Source organism: Ictalurus furcatus, chromosome 21, assembly GCF_023375685.1.
Source record: "Ictalurus furcatus strain D&B chromosome 21, Billie_1.0, whole genome shotgun sequence".
Lineage (NCBI taxonomy): Eukaryota > Metazoa > Chordata > Actinopteri > Siluriformes > Ictaluridae > Ictalurus > Ictalurus furcatus.
Window position 1 is genome coordinate 20,385,565 of NC_071275.1, and position 19,997 is coordinate 20,405,561.

Sequence of the window (19,997 nt, forward strand, 5' to 3'; positions counted from 1 at the left end):
TCATTAAGACCTCACTGACATCTGCATCTTTTATTGTATCTACTGCGAAATGCTGATTTGACTTGCCTTTCGTCTACGTGTGTGTTTGCCAGTCCAGGAGCCGTGTTTCCATTGAGGTTCCGTTATCTTTTTTTTTTTTAACGCAGTTCCTGAAGGAGTTCCTGGTTTTGTGTTTCCACCGTGCTGCAGGGGCAGCAGTCTTAAACAGACGTTGAACAAACTGTGCAACGGGTCATTTCATGCGAAAGCAGAGCCACACAGTGAACATGGCGCAAGTTGTTCTTTGTAAAACGTAGCTTTTTAACCCAGTTAGTGAAATTTCACACTTCAAGCCTTTTTTCTTTTCTTTTTTTTCCCCATGAGCACCATACCATTAGAAGTGTGAAATAAATGACTTGCTGTTTCTGTCAGATTTAAAGCATAACAAGATACCAATGTTTGGCTTTGGTGGTCATGCCATGTCACTGCTATAAAACAAGTTGAAGTAACTGCTTGTTAGCTGAGCGCATGAAGGGCAAGTACTTGACTAATCAGCGCCTTCAGTATGGCAAGCTCCACCTCAGTAGTTCCTGATCTCCAGAGACCTACCCAAGAACTTATTATTATTATTATTATTATTATTATTATTATTATTCTACTTCTGCTACTATAGCTCAAGAGCTACAGTGCTTCATCTTGTTCAAATTAGTTCCGGAAAAAAAAAAAAGTTTCTGGGTTCTTGAAATGATTCCTGTGGTGGAAACTCGCCTCATGATTTCAAACTCACCGAGTCGGATCTTCTCTTAAAAATCTCTCACCCTGTTTATTTTTTTTCTTCTTCTTCTTCTTCTCTAGGCGCTTCCAGGCTCAGCAACAGTAACCTCGACCTCGCTGCTTTCTTTTTCATGGCCCAGGATTAACTCCCACACCTCCTCTGAGATGACCGAGCCCTTGCTCACCCTCCAGGACGGGTTGTCCGTGCGTGACGACGATTTTGGAGAATTACCAAGCGCTCCGGTGTACATTAGTCACTGGCCTGCACTGAGCATGGCTCTTGATCAGGGAGGGTTCATGTTCTCCACGGTGGCTTCATCCTGGACCAAACGCTCATCTCCACCAGAGCCCCTCAGATCCCAAAACAGGACTCCTACACCCGTGTCTCCCGTGTTGTAGCATCAGCTTCATTTCTCTACAGTAGCATTAGAGTATGGTAGCTTGTACAACTTTATCAGCATGCAGAGTCTTACTTATATCTGATGTAAATATCCATGCTGATGGCACGTATACGACCATAATTATGTACAGTGTGTTTTTACATCAACTTTTGCTCATAAAATCTCACCCTTAACAATGACGTATAAGCAGAGATACTCCTGTACACTTACATCCATGATATCCCTGTACAATACATAGACACTGTATATAAGCACATTGAAATGTAGCCTTGCAGCCCTCTTTTATATATATATATATATATATATATATATATATATATATATATATATATATATATATATATATATATATCACATTTGCGGCATCACTGTGATGCCTTGAGCCAGTCCTGCAGTAATTAGTGCTTCATACCCAGGATTCTGGACTAAGACAGGTAGCTATATTTGACACAAACGGTTTGTCATTGGACCGGAGGAGCTGCCTCGAACAGCCGTTTCGGATCCACTGGGTGAACGGCAATAAAAATAACTCGCAAATGATTCGCCTATAAAAGTCAGTCTCATGTTCAAGGCTTCTAATCGTTCCATTCGCGAGAAAACGGCATGACGGATGCGAGAACGTTTTGGACGACGTCCAGCGGTCTAGGACGAAACGGCGGCCGTCCCGCAGGAGAACGTGGAGCACCCAGGTTCGCCCGGCTGATATTCAAACACACAGACACAGCGTGAGGTTTACTAAATGATCATGATTTGCGGTCCTGTACGATCTTACCTCTCACTCGATGAGGTGATGAGGTTCGAACGTGCAGCGCCTGGACCGCAGGAACAGGACGGGGAAGCGTGCAAGGTGTGTGTACAGTGATGTGTCTATTCCGAGTATATATCCACTGATATGGGAGCGAGATCATGCCTGTGTCTGCACACGACTTCTAACATGACACTGTGTTATAGCAAAAGTATGACAGTGAGCGTATGCGTTGTGTGTGTGTCATAGACTGAGTATACGTGTTTTCTGTGTGTGTGTGTGTGTGTGTGTGCGTGTGTGAGAGAGAGTGGCCATTTTCTAAATGCAAAAACTTATTGTATTCAGAGTTCGGTCTTCGCACCCTCCCCCTTTTCTACCCAGTCAGAATAATGTATAGATGCCATCAGCTTTGTGTAACGTCATGCCTTACTCCACAGGACGACCCGAAAACAAAACAGTTTACTCAAATGTATAAATGTATTGTTGTTCCACAACGCGATAATACCGCTGTATGAAATAAGGATTCTTCTTAGAAGTAAATACGTGTATACTTTGTACAGTGTATAGTTAGAAGGCTATTATTTTAAGCAGCTGTCCCATATTTTCTGCTCTTGTATATCTTAGCTATGCAAAAAATGCCCACCGTGATAATGCATTACCGCCATGAGTTTCTCCGCTTGTATATTATGCCTGCACCAAAACCCTACCGTGCTCAACAAGTCCTGATCTTCCTGTGTTCGCAGACTAGAGCCAAGTCTGGACACTGTTTGCAAAAGTAAAGATATTAAATCTCTCATGTTTACCTGTAATTTATTTATTCGTGTGTTTGGGTGTGGTGGGGGCGGTGGGGGGGTGTACAACATAGTGTCTCATTGAATCAATAGAGTGCATATGTGAGTGAATTTAATTAGTCATAAGACAGAGAAATGTACTTTAATGAGACCCGTTAGGTGCGAGATCTAATCCTGAAGTGATCTGATCGCTCGTCACTAAACAGAGCTTAAAACAGGGATGATAGAACAGTTTAGTTTGGCTTTGATTGGCAGTTTGTTTTGACTGTAGTTGAGTGCTATGTGTTGTTTTGAATGAGAAATGTCAGAAGTAATAAGCACACAGCTTTTTTACGGTAGATAAATAGGTCATTTCACGTCAAGTGCTCCAATGCAGGGTGCTCGGACTTTTTTTTTTTTGCGTGATTATGTTTTGGCATCGCAAAACGAAATGTCTCGGCCCGGTGTGGGCGTAGCTCCTTAGGATGAAAACGGATCTCTAGAGCACATGGACATGTAGACGTTTTGCACGTTCACGTTCCTTAGACTTAGAACTTAAGTCCAAATCAGGACTGCTCACAGCTACACTTTCAGGGTCAGTTTATAATGGGGAGGGTTCGCGTGTCAGTCTTAATGTTCCTCGGGGGCGGCTAGGTGAGTGTAGTGTGCATGCAGAACGCTTCGGGTTTGAGACGTCTCTTGTTTTTAATGGGGGCTGAGAATGTGCAGGCCTTTAAAATTCCCCTCAGGTTGAATATCTCTGGTGGGGGACCAGATACGGACCTGAAATTTTCCCAGAATTAAGTCCTCTATAGTAGCATTCTGCTGTAAAAAAAATAAAATAATTGTGAGCTTGAGATTGGTGGAAATTCTGCAGGACAGTTGACCTCGAGGGCCAGATTTGAAAATCCAGCCTGATCTATCATGTCGTAAAGACGTACAGTTGGAATACATGAACAGATTTGATCCAGATATGGAATTGCAGTGTTCATTTGGGTGTTTTAAAAATGAACAGTGCCATAAACAGAGCTGTGGTGTTGTTTCGCCTGTGATAAAAGTAGTGACTTCTGAGCTGTAGTGTGATGTGCCAAATAAAAAATCCCACATTAGGATTAAATGATTATATACATCCCTAGTTATAACTGTACCATCACTGCTCACTTCTTGTGATGACTCAAGACTAAGCGCCCCCCCCCACACACACACACACACACAAACACGCATACAGAACTGTTTCCACAGAACAGACTGGGTGGAGCCAGCATTGCAGTGACCAGTGTCAATGACCGGAGAGTTGAAACGGTTTATTGAGAAGCTAACGTGCATTCGGAAGACCTGAGTGCTGTATGGGACACTATGGAGCGAACCACAACTGTACTAACTGCCTTTGGATTTTTACTTCTCAGTGTCAGCTCGGCCCCAACCACACAGGTAAAGTCCGAGGGTTTCCCGTGAGTCATCTGTGGTTTTATTCAATTATTTTGTACAGTGGAGGTCTACAAACTTAAATCAGTGATTAAAGATAGAAAGTTGCTGCTATAACAAAACACAACATTCTTTCATTTTCAGAATTGTAACCCTTTAAATGCTGGTTTGTTTACATAATGCCACAGATGGGTTTTTTTTTGTTTTTGTTTTTTTTTAGTAAAAAATAAGTAATTATTTTCCAGATACGAAATGCTAAGCAGAACTGTTTTCCTTTGATTATTACAGTCTTTGATATGTCAATGATTAACAACAACATAAAAAATAATAATAAAAAAAAAATACCACTCAGGTCCATAAAGGACAAAAACCTACACGTCAAAAAAAACTGTCATAGAAATATTATATATTCATAATTTCGTTTCCATTTTCACTGACTTTGATTTTTTATTTACCAGCATCAGGTCTGATCATAATGACCAAACATTCATCCATTTTCAGAATTTTAACCCTTTAAACACTGGTTTCTTTACATAAAACTTTTCAAAGCAAGCTCAGGAACCTTCTGTGACTCGTAGACATGGGGTGGGATTTCCAGTACAATATCATTTCTTTCTTTCAAACTGTTCACACACACACACACACACACACACACACACACACACACACACAATTATATCTGCATCATTTATTCAGTTGGTCTGCGGCGCTCTATAATACAGCCGAATCAGAAAAAAGGACACACATGGATTTTCCCCAGAGGCTAAACCTGAGAAAACACCACACACTTCAGATTAACACAGAACGCATGATTATTATGCTGAAACGTCACGGGGATTAAATATTGCAGTTTGAATGGCTTTCAGTGGGGACATTATTGTCCTGAAGGTCCTGAGTGTAACTATTTTTCGTACCGAGTTTAAAACAGATTTATGAAAATATTAAAATTCCAATAAAAATACACACCTTTTGCAAAAATTGATGCTGTTTGCATTAACACAGACAAAAAAAAAAAAAATGAATGAAAAAGAGAAAAATGTCCATAAGGACGCACAAGCGCTTAAAAATCTATTAAAATACCAAAATCATCCTGAAACTGTCAGAAGATTTCACTTTTTCAAATCAAATAATAATTCAAACCAGGACTATAAGCTATGAGCCTGGCATGAATGTAGAAATAGTTGAGCAACTTTGGGGTGAAGGTCCATTGGCACTCTGCTGAAGATTAGATTTGTTTGAGTTGTTCTGTATGTTTTGGAGAAGTTACTGGAATGGACAGAGTGTTTATAATCCTTGTGTAACAGTACTTGTGTAATAATACTTATGTAATAAATACTTGTGTGATTATAAAATGTACAACAGATTAGGCGTGGGGGGGGGGGACATCTGTCAAAAAAAAAAAAAAACACCTGAATTTACACCTGAATATATATATATATTTTTTTTTTTGCTGTGAAAGATCTTATCCATGCTGAATGTGTTCTAGAAAATGAAAACTAGAAAAAGGCCAAATCACGCTGTTTTTCCCTCAACACAGCAACGAGATGTCGACATCTACAGTTTCCACATCAACTCTACGGTGAACAGCCGCTACGCCTTTACAGTCATCACAAGCCGTGTGGCCAACCGACTCAACGAGTCCAAAGAAGTTCATTTCGAGGTCAAAATACCAAAAAATGCCTTCATCAGCAAATTCAGGATGTAAGTCAAAAGTGTAATTTTGAGAAGTGACCCGGACTGCACAGAATACATCACTACAGAGTTATATTCATAAAGAAAGATTCATGTAACGTCTAGTAATGGTTCAGTAATCTAACAGAGGTTAGTATCAGTGAGACTGTCTGGCTCCATGTGTATTAAACAGATGTGCAATCATAAAACATTCATTCATATAAAGTGCAAAAAAGCTCAGGCAAAAATCCGCCATTTTATATCATTATATCATATCCTATCATATCATATCCTATCCTATCATATCCTATTATATCATATCCTATCATATCATATCATATCCTATCATATGCTATCCTATCATATCATATCCTATCATATCATATCCTATCATATCCTATCCTATCATATCCTATCCTATCATATCATATCCTATCATATCCTATCCTATCATATCATATCCTATCATATCCTATCCTATCCTATCATATCCTATCCTATCATATCCTATCCTATCATATCCTATCCTATCCTATCCTATCATATCCTATCCTATCATATCCTATCATATCCTATCCTATCATATCCTATCCTATCCTATCCTATCCTATCATATCCTATCCTATCATATCCTATTATATCATATCCTATCATATCCTATCCTATCATATCCTATCCTATCATATCCTATTATATCATATCCTATCCTATCCTATCATATCCTATCATATCCTATCCTATCATATCCTATCCTATCCTATCATATCCTATCCTATCCTATCCTATCATATCCTATCCTATCATATCCTATCATATCCTATCCTATCATATCCTATCCTATCCTATCCTATCCTATCATATCCTATCCTATCATATCCTATCCTATCATATCCTATCCTATCCTATCCTATCATATCCTATCCTATCATATCCTATCATATCCTATCCTATCATATCCTATTATATCATATCCTATCATATCCTATCCTATCATATCCTATCCTATCATATCCTATTATATCATATCCTATCCTATCCTATCATATCCTATCATATCCTATCCTATCATATCCTATCCTATCCTATCATATCCTATCCTATCATATCCTATCATATCATATCCTATCCTATCATATCCTATCATATCCTATCCTATCATATCCTATCCTATCATATCCTATCCTATCATATCCTATCCTATCATATCCTATCCTATCATATCCTATCATATCATATCCTATCCTATCATATCCTATCCTATCATATCCTATCCTATCATATCCTATCCTATGACATTTCCACACTATCATCATTAAACGTTCTCCGCATTTCAGCATTAGTAAGATCTTACATGGGAAGAGCATGAGTTTCGGTGATGGGTGCGAGAGCATCACGATCGTCTTTATCAGTCTCTGGGATTAGGCGATTACGAATTGATTGATGCGTGATAGAACGATCCGAACTACGGATGATGAGCCGTCTGATGCAGGGAATGACACAACATCCAAACAAAGCCAAGATTCCCACCACCAATATCAAACTGGAGACACTCGAGAGAATCACGTCCTTCCAACGTCCAAATACTGCATCGGGCCATCACCAAATACTGCCGTCATCACATCCAGAGTCAGCCGCTACATTCCACCCAGGTACAAGATCTCCACCCAGTACAAGATCTCCACCAAGTACAAGATCTCCACCCAGTACAAGATCTCCACCCAAGTACAAGATCTCCACCAAGTACAAGATCTCCACCAAGTACATCTCCACCAAGTACAAGATCTCCACCAAGTACAAGATCTCCACCCAGTACAAGATCTCCACCCAAGTACAAGATCTCCACCAAGTACAAGATCTCCACCCAGTACAAGATCTCCACCCAAGTACAAGATCTCCACCAAGTACAAGATCTCCACCAAGTACAAGATCTCCACCCAAGTACAATATCTCCACCCAGTACATCTCCACCAAGTACAAGATCTCCACCAAGTACAAGATCTCCACCAAGTACGAGATCTCCACCAAGTACGAGATATCCACTCAAGTACAAGATCTCCACCCAGTACATCTCCACCAAGTACAAGATCTCCACCAAGTACAAGATCTCCACCCAAGTACAAGATCTCCACCAAGTACAAGATCTCCACCCAAGTACATCTCCACCAAGTACAAGATCTCCACCAAGTACAAGATCTCCACCAAGTACAATATCTCCACCCAAGTACAAGATCTCCACCCAAGTACAAGATCTCCACCCAGTACATCTCCACCAAGTACAAGATCTCCACCAAGTACGAGATCTCCACCAAGTACGAGATATCCACTCAAGTACAAGATCTCCACCCAGTACATCTCCACCAAGTACAAGATCTCCACCAAGTACAAGATCTCCACCCAAGTACAAGATCTCCACCAAGTACAAGATCTCCACCCAAGTACATCTCCACCAAGTACAAGATCTCCACCAAGTACAAGATCTCCACCAAGTACAATATCTCCACCCAAGTACAAGATCTCCACCAAGTACAAGATCTCCACCAAGTACGAGATCTCCACCCAGTACATCTCCACCAAGTACAAGATCTCCACCAAGTACAAGATCTCCACCCAAGTACAAGATCTCCACCAAGTACAAGATCTCCACCCAGTACAAGATCTCCACCCAAGTACAAGATCTCCACCAAGTACAAGATCTCCACCCAGTACAAGATCTCCACCCAAGTACAAGATCTCCACCAAGTACAAGATCTCCACCAAGTACAAGATCTCCACCCAAGTACAATATCTCCACCCAGTACATCTCCACCAAGTACAAGATCTCCACCAAGTACGAGATCTCCACCAAGTACGAGATCTCCACCAAGTACGAGATATCCACTCAAGTACAAGATCTCCACCCAGTACATCTCCACCAAGTACAAGATCTCCACCAAGTACAAGATCTCCACCCAAGTACAAGATCTCCACCAAGTACAAGATCTCCACCCAAGTACATCTCCACCAAGTACAAGATCTCCACCAAGTACAAGATCTCCACCAAGTACAATATCTCCACCCAAGTACAAGATCTCCACCCAAGTACAAGATCTCCACCCAGTACATCTCCACCAAGTACAAGATCTCCACCAAGTACGAGATCTCCACCAAGTACGAGATATCCACTCAAGTACAAGATCTCCACCCAGTACATCTCCACCAAGTACAAGATCTCCACCAAGTACAAGATCTCCACCCAAGTACAAGATCTCCACCAAGTACAAGATCTCCACCCAAGTACATCTCCACCAAGTACAAGATCTCCACCAAGTACAAGATCTCCACCAAGTACAATATCTCCACCCAAGTACAAGATCTCCACCAAGTACAAGATCTCCACCAAGTACGAGATCTCCACCCAGTACATCTCCACCAAGTACAAGATCTCCACCAAGTACAAGATCTCCACCCAAGTACAAGATCTCCACCCAAGTACAAGGTCTCCTATCAACAACACTGGACACAGTAGCAATCGATTCTATATTTATATAACTTAGAATACTAATCTGAGGAAATTGCTAAAAGGACTAAATGTTACAGTCAGTTCAAGCATTGTGTTACAGGAGCTAAAGAAAAACATCACGTTACAGCGTAATAGAACGTTTTCTATCAGAACCGGTTTTCCCCGCCGTATTCAACTCTTCCCTGGAAACATGTACAGATCCTAATTGTTTTGTTAACACAGCGATCATTTTTTCCGTTCTGAAAAAAGATAACATCTCCAGCCTCAGTGATTACACAGAAAGAAAATATGTCTAATCATCTTCTCATCAGGACCATAGAGGGAAAGACGTACGATGGAGTGGTGAAGAAGAAAGAAGAGGCGCAGCAGCAGTACAGTCAAGCAGTATCTCGAGGAGAAAGTGCCGGGATTGTCAGGTACCAAAAAGCCCACATACACAGCTGTATTATTCCAGCCTGGAGTTAATATGGTTTATATTACACATTATTTTAAAGTCATGTCTCTGACCGGATTGATGAATTCGCATAAACTCCAATTACCGTACAACTAGCAGAAGCACTGATGATGTTTGTTATGGGCTTCAGCTCAGTAGGACGGACTCTGGAAGAGTTTAAAACCTCAGTGACGGTGTCGGCTTTCAGTAAGGTGACCTTTGAACTCACTTACGAAGAGCTGCTAAAGCGACGCCTTGGCAAATACGAGTTACGAATCAACGCCCAGCCGACGCAGACTGTGGCGGATTTCAAGGTGATGTAAGACCTAAAGGACGAAGAATGACTCCGATTGTTCCAAATCTTATTCCAAATGACATTTAAGGATTTGTTGCTAGTTTAACAAGCAATAGATACTATTTCCAAAAGAAAATTTCCCATCGTAACAATGTTACCTTCAAAGACGTGTTTCAAATAACGGTTAATCCGACCACATAAAAACCACTTAAACTGTAGTCTGTCTAAGAATTTCATATTCAGGTTGTTCCACTAGATTGACGTCTATATTAACGAGCATCCAGGTATTTCCTACCTGGAGGTTAAAGGAGGGCTGAACACTCAGGAGCTGTCCAGTGCTGTAATCAGTACTCTGGCCGCGTCCACCAACGAGGTGAGGATCAAACGTTAATGTTGTGCTTTATTGAACCATTTAAAATCAACCTCAAAGCCTGTGTCGTTTAGAAATCGGATGAATTAATTAACCGATATTATTCCGAATTCTGAATTCTGATGGTAACACAGCTGATTAAATGACTGTACCTACTCATTCGTATGTGCAGGCCTGGGTGAGCTTTTACCCCACTCGTGAGCAGCAGACAAAGTGTGAAGCTTGTGGAGAAAATGGACTAAACGGAGACCTGCTCGTTGTGTATGACGTGAAGAGACCGAAACAGAATGGAGAACTGAAGGTCATTTATAGAAACATAATAGCATAAGTGCAAAGATTAAAGTGTCAGTTGTTTCCCAATAAGTACAGTAAAGCCATATACGCCCGTACCACTAATCATTTCTGATTTGAGATCTGAAACAACGAGAGATTTCTCATAATTAAATCAAACGCTCGTTGCCGTTTTTCAGGCGTCAAGCGGCTATTTCGTCCACTACTTTGCACCCACAGATATTCAACAAATCCCCAAAAATGTGGTGTTTATCATCGATCGAAGTGGCTCTATGCATGGCAGGAAAATGGCTCAGGTAAACATGATGAAATCTTATATTACTGTGGTATATCTGAATATATCTGGAAGCTCACAGAAAGACTCCAGGTACAGTAATTAGGTTGAATAGAATGAAGCCATATCGAGTTGATATTAGTGAGCGTGTACAGGTGTATGTGCAGACAGCACGCGCATGCAGCTGAAATGACTGCTGACGTTTGCCGTTTTAGACTCGCTTGGCTATGTTGAAGATTTTGGGAGATCTCGCTCTGGATGACTACTTTGGCCTGATAATCTTTGACTCGGCAGTAGATGTCTGGAAAGCTGAACTCCTCCAAGCCAAAGAGATTAACCTAAAGCAAGCAAAGGACTTTGTGAACAGCATTAGCGATCGAGGAGGTACGGTACCACAGGGATTCGCGTTCTTGCCTGAATGGTGGGAATGATGTACAGCTGACAGGGATTTGAAAGTAAAATGTCTTACAGAACTAAAGGAAAAAGTAGTTTTAAAAAAAAGCCCGGTTTTTTTCTTCTGGGTTTCTCTCAAAACGCATCGTGTTTTATTTAATTGCATTAAACAGTATACGGACTGCACTTTTAACATTCAGTGGTTGTCAAAGTTGGGTATGTAAAAGCATAGCGATAGCAGCGGAGGAATCATATAACTCGTGTAAATGACTACGCATGTAGGTATTTTACAGATTTTAAGAAATGCTCCAACTGAAACAAACGGTATCACACGGGGTTATGATCCAGTCGGGTCGACAGAGACAGAACTGCTGTTTATTAAGATATACCGTATACTGTATTAAATCACTTATAACTGACTTGTTACTCATCTTCCCCTCAGCCACGGACATCAACGCTGCAGTGCTGAAGGGGGTCGAAATGATCACGAAATACCCCCGAAAGGGCTCTGCCTCCATCCTCATCCTGCTCACCGATGGAGACCCCACTTCAGGTGCTAGAGCTTTAAACTGTGTTAGCCCATCATTTATTCTGAAAGCTTCTAAAAGCAAAGCCTCAAGTATTGAATCCTTGAGTGATCCTTTGTGTTACACCAGAAAACCGGTGCGCCTTCACTTTAAACAAGACAACAGTGTAGTTTCACGTTGCGAATAACAGGTTAGGCAGTGGTCCATCCATCCATCTATCCATTTTCTGAACCGCTGGGTCACGGGGAACCTGGAGACTATCCCAGGGAGCTTGGGGCACAAGGCGGGGTACACCCTGGACGGGGTACCGATCCATCACAGGGCACACTCACACACACTTTCATACACTACGGACACTTCGGACACGCCAATCAGCCTACCGTGCATGTCTTTGGACTGGGGGAGGAAACCGGAGTACCCGGAGGAAACCCCCGCAGCACGGGGAGGGCATACAAATCTCTCACGGTACCTAGGGAACATGTTATTTTTGTACAAGTTTTAGTTTCCCTTCTGTCTGCCATTAAATCGCTATATTTTTTGTAAGCATGGAATTAAATGTCTCGAGACTTACAGTGTCTCGTAACATCGTTCCACTTCTTTCTTGATGCTTTGTTACCAAACCTACTGATCTATAGCTTCTTTATTTTAACACAGTAAACGCAAATTAAACTGGCTTTTTAATATTTTTCCATATTTCAAGTCAGTGTTTTGCTCTAAATTACCGTACAACCATGTAAATAAAATATTTTTAACAGTAGTACAAACCGTGAGATAGAGTCTTTGAACTCCATTTATTGGAATATGCATTTATTTCCTCTGTTAGTAGCATATTCAGTAACGCTGGTTTCCAACAGGTGAAACAAACACAGCGAGAATTCAGGAAAACATCAAAGTGGCCATCGGAGGTAAATTTCCACTTTACTGCCTGGGGTTTGGTTTCGATGTGAACTTTGATTTCTTGGAGAAAATGGCGCTGGAAAATGATGGAGTTGCTCGCAGGATCTACGAGGACTCGGACGCTGACCTCCAGCTCCAGGTGCGATACAGCGCGCTGGTCGTTTTCGGGCTTATCCAGTTACACTCTGGTTGTTTGGCAACGATTCAACTCTGTTTCATTTCATTAGGGTTTCTATGAGGAAGTGGCCACGCCGCTCTTAACCGACGTCCAACTGAACTACATCGGAGCAGCGAATCTCACCCAGACCAGCTTCAGGCAGTATTATAACGGCTCGGAGATCGTGGTGTCTGGGCAAATCACAGACAACAGCCTGGAGACTTTACAAACCGAGGTCATCGCAATCTCGGTAAGATCATCACCGCTCCTGCGCCTCTGTTCTTCACTCCCAGTTTCCTGTTTATTTGTTACTTTGAATCAAGTGAACAAGAGGTAGGAAACCTGTAAACGTTACAGACTTCCTCAGATTCTGAGAATCCTGAGGTAATATGTCTTCAAACGGAGTCTTTACGTGTAGAAGCAGGGTTTGTATCTTCTCCGCTTTTCACGTCTTCTGTTACTTGCAGAAAAACGCGAACGTGAAGTATCAGGACTCCGTTTCGACTAAAGACCTCATCGATGTTTCACCACAACATGAAAACTTCATCCAGAGACTGTGGGCTTATCTCACAGTGAAGCAGCTCCTGGAGAAAGAGTGAGTGTTCGACTGTGTTTACATCAGGAGATTACATTCTGGCTTTACAGCACGTTTTCGTGTGAATGTTTTTGTGCCTCAGGGTGACGCTCAAAGGAGACGAGAAAGACGCAGCCAGGAAAAAAGCTCTGGATCTCTCTCTCAAATATGAATTTGTGACTTCACTCACCTCCATGGTGGTCACTAAGCCGCAGGAACAGGAGACACAGGTGGCCCACAAACCCAAAGAAGGGGCGGAGCGACCCACAGACCACCATCATGTGCATAGCCTGCTGATTCCATGGGGTAAGTGGAGGGGAAATGGTAGACAAGGAAATTTCAGTGACATTTTAGCACGTGATAGTGGAGAAAACTAGATATCTGCAGTGCGCTAGCAAACCAAGGCTAACGTCCTTCAATAGGTTACCGAGTACTTTTAGTAAAGAACAACTAGCACAATTTTGTGCGACTCCCAGTGGCGCAATAAAAAAGGCATTGGCTCCATCTCTAGCCAGAAGTCCATGAGAGAAAAATAAACTGTCCTTTCTCACCGGGAGTGATGGTTTTACTCTCTCCAACAACCAACGAATCCATTAAAGTCTGTGAATAACTCCTATGTTGATATCGCCTTAAGAAAGCGTATTACACGCAACAAACAAACAGGTTATAGAAAAGCCAGGGCTCCAGATTAACCACCAACTCTTTTTTTCAAAGGACAGGACCTAAGGCATGCTTAGACTAATCTGCGTAATAATTCCTTCGTCGTGATCATTAGTATATTAAAGTGACAACATTGTGTACATGAAGAAGGACGATTATATATTATATATATATGTCCTATATATATCGTCCTATATATATTATATAGGACGATTATATATTCGATTAGAATATAATAAACTAGTAGAGCATAGAGTTTTATCAGAGTAGAAAATAATAGATTATCATCCATTTCTCAAATATTTTGTGTCTTATGGAAGGAAGGCATCTTTGGTTATAGTACCACAAACTAAATGTTATGTATTTGCTAAATACTCTACTTTCAAGGACGCAGACAAAAATAAGCCGTGACGGGGGGTAGTCGGAAAGGTGAGAGGACATGACGGAAACCGTTACGTGTTTTTATTATGGTCCGCTCGTCACCCTACGGACGCCATGGCCGCGGTGAAGCACGGTGGTGGCTGCACCGTGGTATACGGCGTCTCCTCTTCAACGGGGACTGGGGCTCTGGCTACGATAGAGGGAATCGTGGATAGCTCCAAATACCATTCTATGAAATCTAGGAAATGTTTTTATTTAACACAATGTAATATTCATTAACTTTTTACATTACAACGATGGAACATTATCATCACAGAACCGTTCTGAAGCAGATTTTACAGCATCACATACGCTGTTTTTACCATCCCTGGGACAGTAGGATGGTGTTAGTCTGGAGTGTTATAAAGCGAAAATGGAACAAAAATGAAGAAAAATGTGCTCGGTTATTTAGGCTTTTTGGCCATTTAAAGATTTTCGATGACTTATCCAAGGTGTCGGGCATCAGGGGAGTTATGCAGCATTCCCAAATCTTCAGCATAAACCAGGTCTACCAGGTCGACCAGGTCCACCAGGTCTACCAGGTCTACTAGGTCTACTAGATCCACCAAATCCAGCTGGTCCACCACCTCGAATAGCTTTCCTAGGTTTGTTCAATTTAGTTGCTACATGTAAACATGCCACTTATCAAATCTTATGTGAAAAGATCATTTTTACTAATGTATAATTCTACTCGGAGACGTGCACCTGATTTTTCCCCTTGTTTTATTTCATGCGTGTTTCTTTTTATTTCAGAAGACACCGTCTATGAATTCGAAGGTAAGTCGATTATGATCTACGCCCTAAAGCAGCCATATTAAAGATGCAAAAGGCTAGTGCCTTTAATCTAGCTGGATCGAGGATTTGGCAAAAACCACTTTTCCAACCCTGAATTTCGCAACTGTTTCCAACGCGTCCTGCGAAACTTTGGGGAGATCTAACGGAACGTTTACATCTGTGGGACCTTTACGACGCCTTCTGGGGAAGTTTTGCCTAAAGTGCATTAAAAGTCACGACCACCTGGTCGTTTGTGAGGACCGTCTTCCATCGTACCGCTCAAAGATGTGTTTCCATTCGGGACCGCTGTGACGAGACATTTCTTTTTGTGCGGTTTAATGAATTTCACAATAGTCACGTTGAAAAAAAAAGTCAGCATAATAAATGACTTCAGTCATGTCACTTGATTACGCCTCCGTCTGATGGAGACTCGGGTCCTGTTGAGTACAAAACGTATCGCTGGCGTAAACAGTAAACTGAAGAAATTCATTTTCGTCGACTCGGGGTGAACTCGTGCGTTTGACACCGTGTGCCATCGACTCCATTTGAGACGATATTACCCTTCTACGATTCCTACACTAGACTAGACGGTACATAGTGTAGCGCGCGTCATTTGGGACACAGCCTTGGTCTGTACTCTCCGCCATATTTCTGATGTCTGTTTTTGCAACAGGAGTAGAGAGATAACGAGTACGCGTGCCCTGTGCGGTGCGCAGACCGACTGATCGATAATGAGGTTCGCGGACAACGGTTTTCGTAGGAGATTCCTATCGATTAGCAGCTCCATTAAAATCAAAGCTAAACAAAGCACTTCCAGTGCTTCCTGTACAGACAGACCCATTTCCCCTACACCTGATATGTCAGCCTATAACACAGTCCTCATTTACGCATGGCTTGTTTCATTTGCTGCGTGTACGTAAGAAAACCTTTGTTTGAGGACACTATATTTTCGACCCTGTATCCGTGCTCCTTTTAGGTAACTGTGTAATAACTCAGTTTTGTTTCTGTGTTTAGGAAATGTCATGAATTTTCTTCTCTCAATGCATTATTCAATGCATGTTTCTTTTATTTAGCACTGAAATATATATATTTAAAAAAGGGTGTTTATTTTGAAGATGCTAAAATATTAAATTATTTTGGGTTTTGTTTTTTTATACATATTTTTTCTAAATATATATTAGCTGAAGCCTTAGTACCAGAACAACCCCTGGCAACATTCATCAGCCAGACTGAAACCCCGCCCACCACTACGCCTTCAGGTCCATTTACAGCTTTCAGAAAGTCTACATTTATTGCATGTTACTCACATTCCATCGGTGTGCAGTGCGCCATCATCCTTTACTCATTTTCTCTCTTGCAGTGAGAGGGGTGAGGCTCTTAATATCTGCTCAGCCAAAACAGATCTGTTATGACGCACCTGTCGGCCAGAAACTCCGCCTCCTTTTGGACAGCTCATCAGGTGGGCGATTTCAAAAGGTCTTAATGGGTCATATAAAATATATATAAAAAATGCTGAGTGGTTGGCACTGGGACGGTTCAAGTTGAGCAAGAATAAACAAGAATAATAGAGGTTAATAAAAAAAAAGAAAAAGAAAAAAATTATTCATGTAATAAAAAATATCTAGGTATGAAACAAAGTAAAAGAAATGCAGATAAAATGTAATAACATGAAGATATACAATTTTTTAAAAAGACAATAAAATATGCGACTAGGGAAGTCAGCGGTGATAGGAGGGGGGAGAGTGGAATTGTAGGAGTGCGCAGTGGGCACAGTGTAAAGTTTAGAGGATGTACAGTATAGGTAGCAGGCAGACAGTCTAACGTTCAGGTGCACTGCAGTGGTAGGAGTTCGAAACGATTAACCCCAACCATTTTCCCCCTCAACCAAGCGAACACTGATTAGAATGCAGGAAGACGCACAGCCAAAAGTACACGGACAAATCATGCTCACTGCCAACAACCTCATGAGCTACTACTGTAAAAAGAGATCCGCCTCCAGGGGCGGGCCTTATACGTTTCCCCAGAGCAGTTAACTGGACATCACAGAATTTTTACTAGCTATGAAAAAATGTTGATCACAGTCCTGGAGGTGATGGACTATAAAATAAAAATGAGGTCATATCCAAAAAAAAATAAATAAAAAAATGTTATTCTTCTAGATATATCATGGTACTGGTGTGCATAACACCAGGGACAACAGCAATGTGATCTCAGGGTCACATTAAGGGACAGTGCATAACATTTCCTCTGGTCCCTCTCTCTCTCTCTCTCTCTCTCTCCCCAGACGTCTCCATAAACGGCCAACTCTCAGATAAAGGCTTCGAGTTAGTTACTATTCATTACAAAACAGCGAAGCTTCTCGTCAGCCCTGCCAAAAGTGTCTACTCCGATCGAGGGAACAGTGTGAAGTTTGTATGGGGGCAGCCGGAGCCCAGCAGGCACGAGACAGACGGGTAAGAACACAACTCAGATGTTCTGGTTTGTAAGCGATCTGAAACAACACACAAAAGACATACCCTATGAAATACCCTAAAGCGCCGTCACACTCAGACGTCTCCTGCTGCAACGGCATGCCTGATCATCAGCACAGGTACTCGTTGTCTAGCACAGGATTGTGGGAAGTGGGAGCCATAACCAACCACTAGTAAGATTCCCTGGCAAAGATACAGCCCAGTGAAGGCTGGTGTAGAGACTAGAAAACAGAAGCAAGACACTTGTGTCGATTCGTCCTTTACACAACAGTGCACGTCTTTTGAAACCCACGTGAAGCCTCGTTAAAACCCCACCGTGTGGACACGACACACTCAACTAACTGCTCATTGTGTCTTTCCACAGCGTGTCGATATTTCTAAGAACCAACGAATTAGACGTCACCTTGGGATCTGTGCGTGTCGTTTTCCTCCTTCATAAGAAGGCTGGGGAAGTTTTCCTCTGGCCTGTTGTTCATCAACAACCGAAGAACGCTAATGTGCAAGGCATTCTGGGTAAGAGTCCCCACAAAAGCAAAGTCCGCTTTAAACGCGAAAGCTTCACTTATAAATGTCTACAGATTGGTGTTTAAATCACGATTAGCGCAGTTTTCCATCCGCCCACGGGAGCTGTTAACTGGCTGTATGCGGGCTGAAGAGATATTTAGGAATGGCAGGATTTACTCTGGCATTATCACGTGTAGTCGCAGAGCTTGTTTTTGAATGAGGTTAAAGGTGTACAGATGTTCACAGCCCAATTTGACTGGTTTCTTTGAGTAAATAAAAACAATTAACTGTCAAGTAGAAGCAAAAAACCCGGCACTGACAGTCAGGATTTTATATTTGATATTCAAGCAACGTCTGATCTTCAGTATGAGGAGCTCCAAGGATCAACGCTCAAAATCCAGGACCAGGAAGTTGGGGCATTCCAGTAAGGAAATAGAACAATTTTAAAAGTAGCACGTATTAATCCGTTACCCTTTTACGGTCGATATTAAAAACACGTGTTTCTGTTTCATCACAGGAGCTCTGCCGTCGACTACAGATTTCCTGCAGCCCCAACTGTGGAGTGCTGGCTTGTACCGTTCCAGTCTGCCCTGCAGGGGGAGCTTTCTGACTTCACTGTCTCCCAGCTGTAGAGTTCAGCGCTATGTATCTGACTCTGATTTTCAGCTTGAACGCTAAATCACCATTGATTCTAAATTCCGTAAAACTCTTGTCTCAGTTGCAACACTGTAAAGTTCTCTGGATCTTTACTGTAAAGTTCCAAGCGGACAAACACGACTACATTGTCGATCTGTATTAGAGGTGGACCGATAGTGGATTTTACCCATACCGATAACTAAGTCGGGCGGTACCGGCCTGCCGATAACCGATTAATTGACCGATAGCTTTTAAAACCGATACTAAATAAAAACCTGACACTCAAAGTAAAATAATGCTGAACTTTATTACAGAAATAAACAGTACTGACTGCACCATGAAGATGTACTGTAGTTTTTTAAATGGCCACGCGGCATCCGTGCTAGTTTTTATTTCGCCTCTTGAGACTGTTCTCGCACCGGACTGTAGGATTTCGTGACGCATGTGACTGGAGGTCGCTGTGCTGCGGTTCAAGGTCACGTCTGAGTCTACGGACATGCCAAGGAACTCACTGGGGCACTAAAAACAGAGGGGAGACCCTAAAAAATAACTCAGCAGGAATCCACTGGAGATTAAACTCTTCAAAACCCGGATGCCAAAACACAATACGATAGTCCTAAAACAAACGTGAAAATACAAACAGTAATTAAGACTGCAATCATGAACACAAGAAAAGGACTCCAGAGCCGAGCAGGTAGTTTACACGCACAAAAATATGAAAGATATGACTCCAGTGTAGTTCACTAATGGTACTTGGTTTGGGACGTCGCAGTAGGTTGGCAGTTTACACACTAGCCTAGCGTGAGCGGATCAGGACAGACATGGTAGAGTTATGCTGTGTCTGAGGCGTTATTACAACCTGAAATTACCACTTACAAGGAACGCAGCATTAGTGCCCAAAAAAGCCGGGATGATCTGATAGTACGATATGCGTGGTTCATTTCAAAGCTAATCTGCATTTCTAAGACCCGAGGTCAATAGAGGTCACAACGTAGAGAGCCACATTATTACTAACTATCTTTATACTTCTCCGTCACCTCAGCCCCAAAAAAAACAA

General features: G+C 41.8%; 1 protein-coding gene across 2 annotated transcripts; it reads left to right on the top strand.

Moving 5' to 3' along the window:
• Nucleotides 1-3,951: 3,951 nt before the first annotated feature.
• LOC128625317 (inter alpha-trypsin inhibitor, heavy chain 4) lies at nt 3,952-19,275 on the top strand. 2 transcript variants are annotated; one of them, XM_053653528.1, is made up of 21 exons: nt 3,952-4,100; nt 5,632-5,795; nt 9,576-9,680; nt 9,849-10,011; nt 10,249-10,365; nt 10,535-10,663; nt 10,833-10,949; nt 11,143-11,311; nt 11,763-11,873; nt 12,702-12,883; nt 12,972-13,151; nt 13,369-13,496; nt 13,579-13,781; nt 15,008-15,160; nt 15,312-15,332; nt 16,511-16,588; nt 16,690-16,788; nt 17,614-17,782; nt 18,165-18,313; nt 18,653-18,728; nt 18,822-19,275. In XM_053653528.1, the coding sequence occupies exons 1-21, from the start codon at nt 4,026-4,028 to the stop codon at nt 18,934-18,936; spliced, it is 2,703 nt and encodes a 900-aa protein (XP_053509503.1). In that variant the 5' UTR covers nt 3,952-4,025; the 3' UTR covers nt 18,937-19,275. The 2 variants fall into 2 exon arrangements, with proteins under 2 accessions (XP_053509503.1, XP_053509502.1); XM_053653527.1 differs by having other exon boundaries at nt 3,953-4,100; nt 15,309-15,332.
• The last annotated feature ends 722 nt before the right edge of the window (nt 19,276-19,997 follow it).

Coding starts and splice junctions, on each gene's coding strand:
- LOC128625317 (XM_053653527.1), top strand. CDS start 4,026: ATGGAGCGAACCACAACTGTACTAACTGCCTTTGGATTTTTACTTCTC. Junction 10,664..10,832: donor AACAGAATGGAGAACTGAAG/GTCATTTATAGA, acceptor GCCGTTTTTCAG/GCGTCAAGCGGCTATTTCGT. Junction 18,314..18,652: donor TAATGTGCAAGGCATTCTGG/GTAAGAGTCCCC, acceptor TTGATATTCAAG/CAACGTCTGATCTTCAGTAT.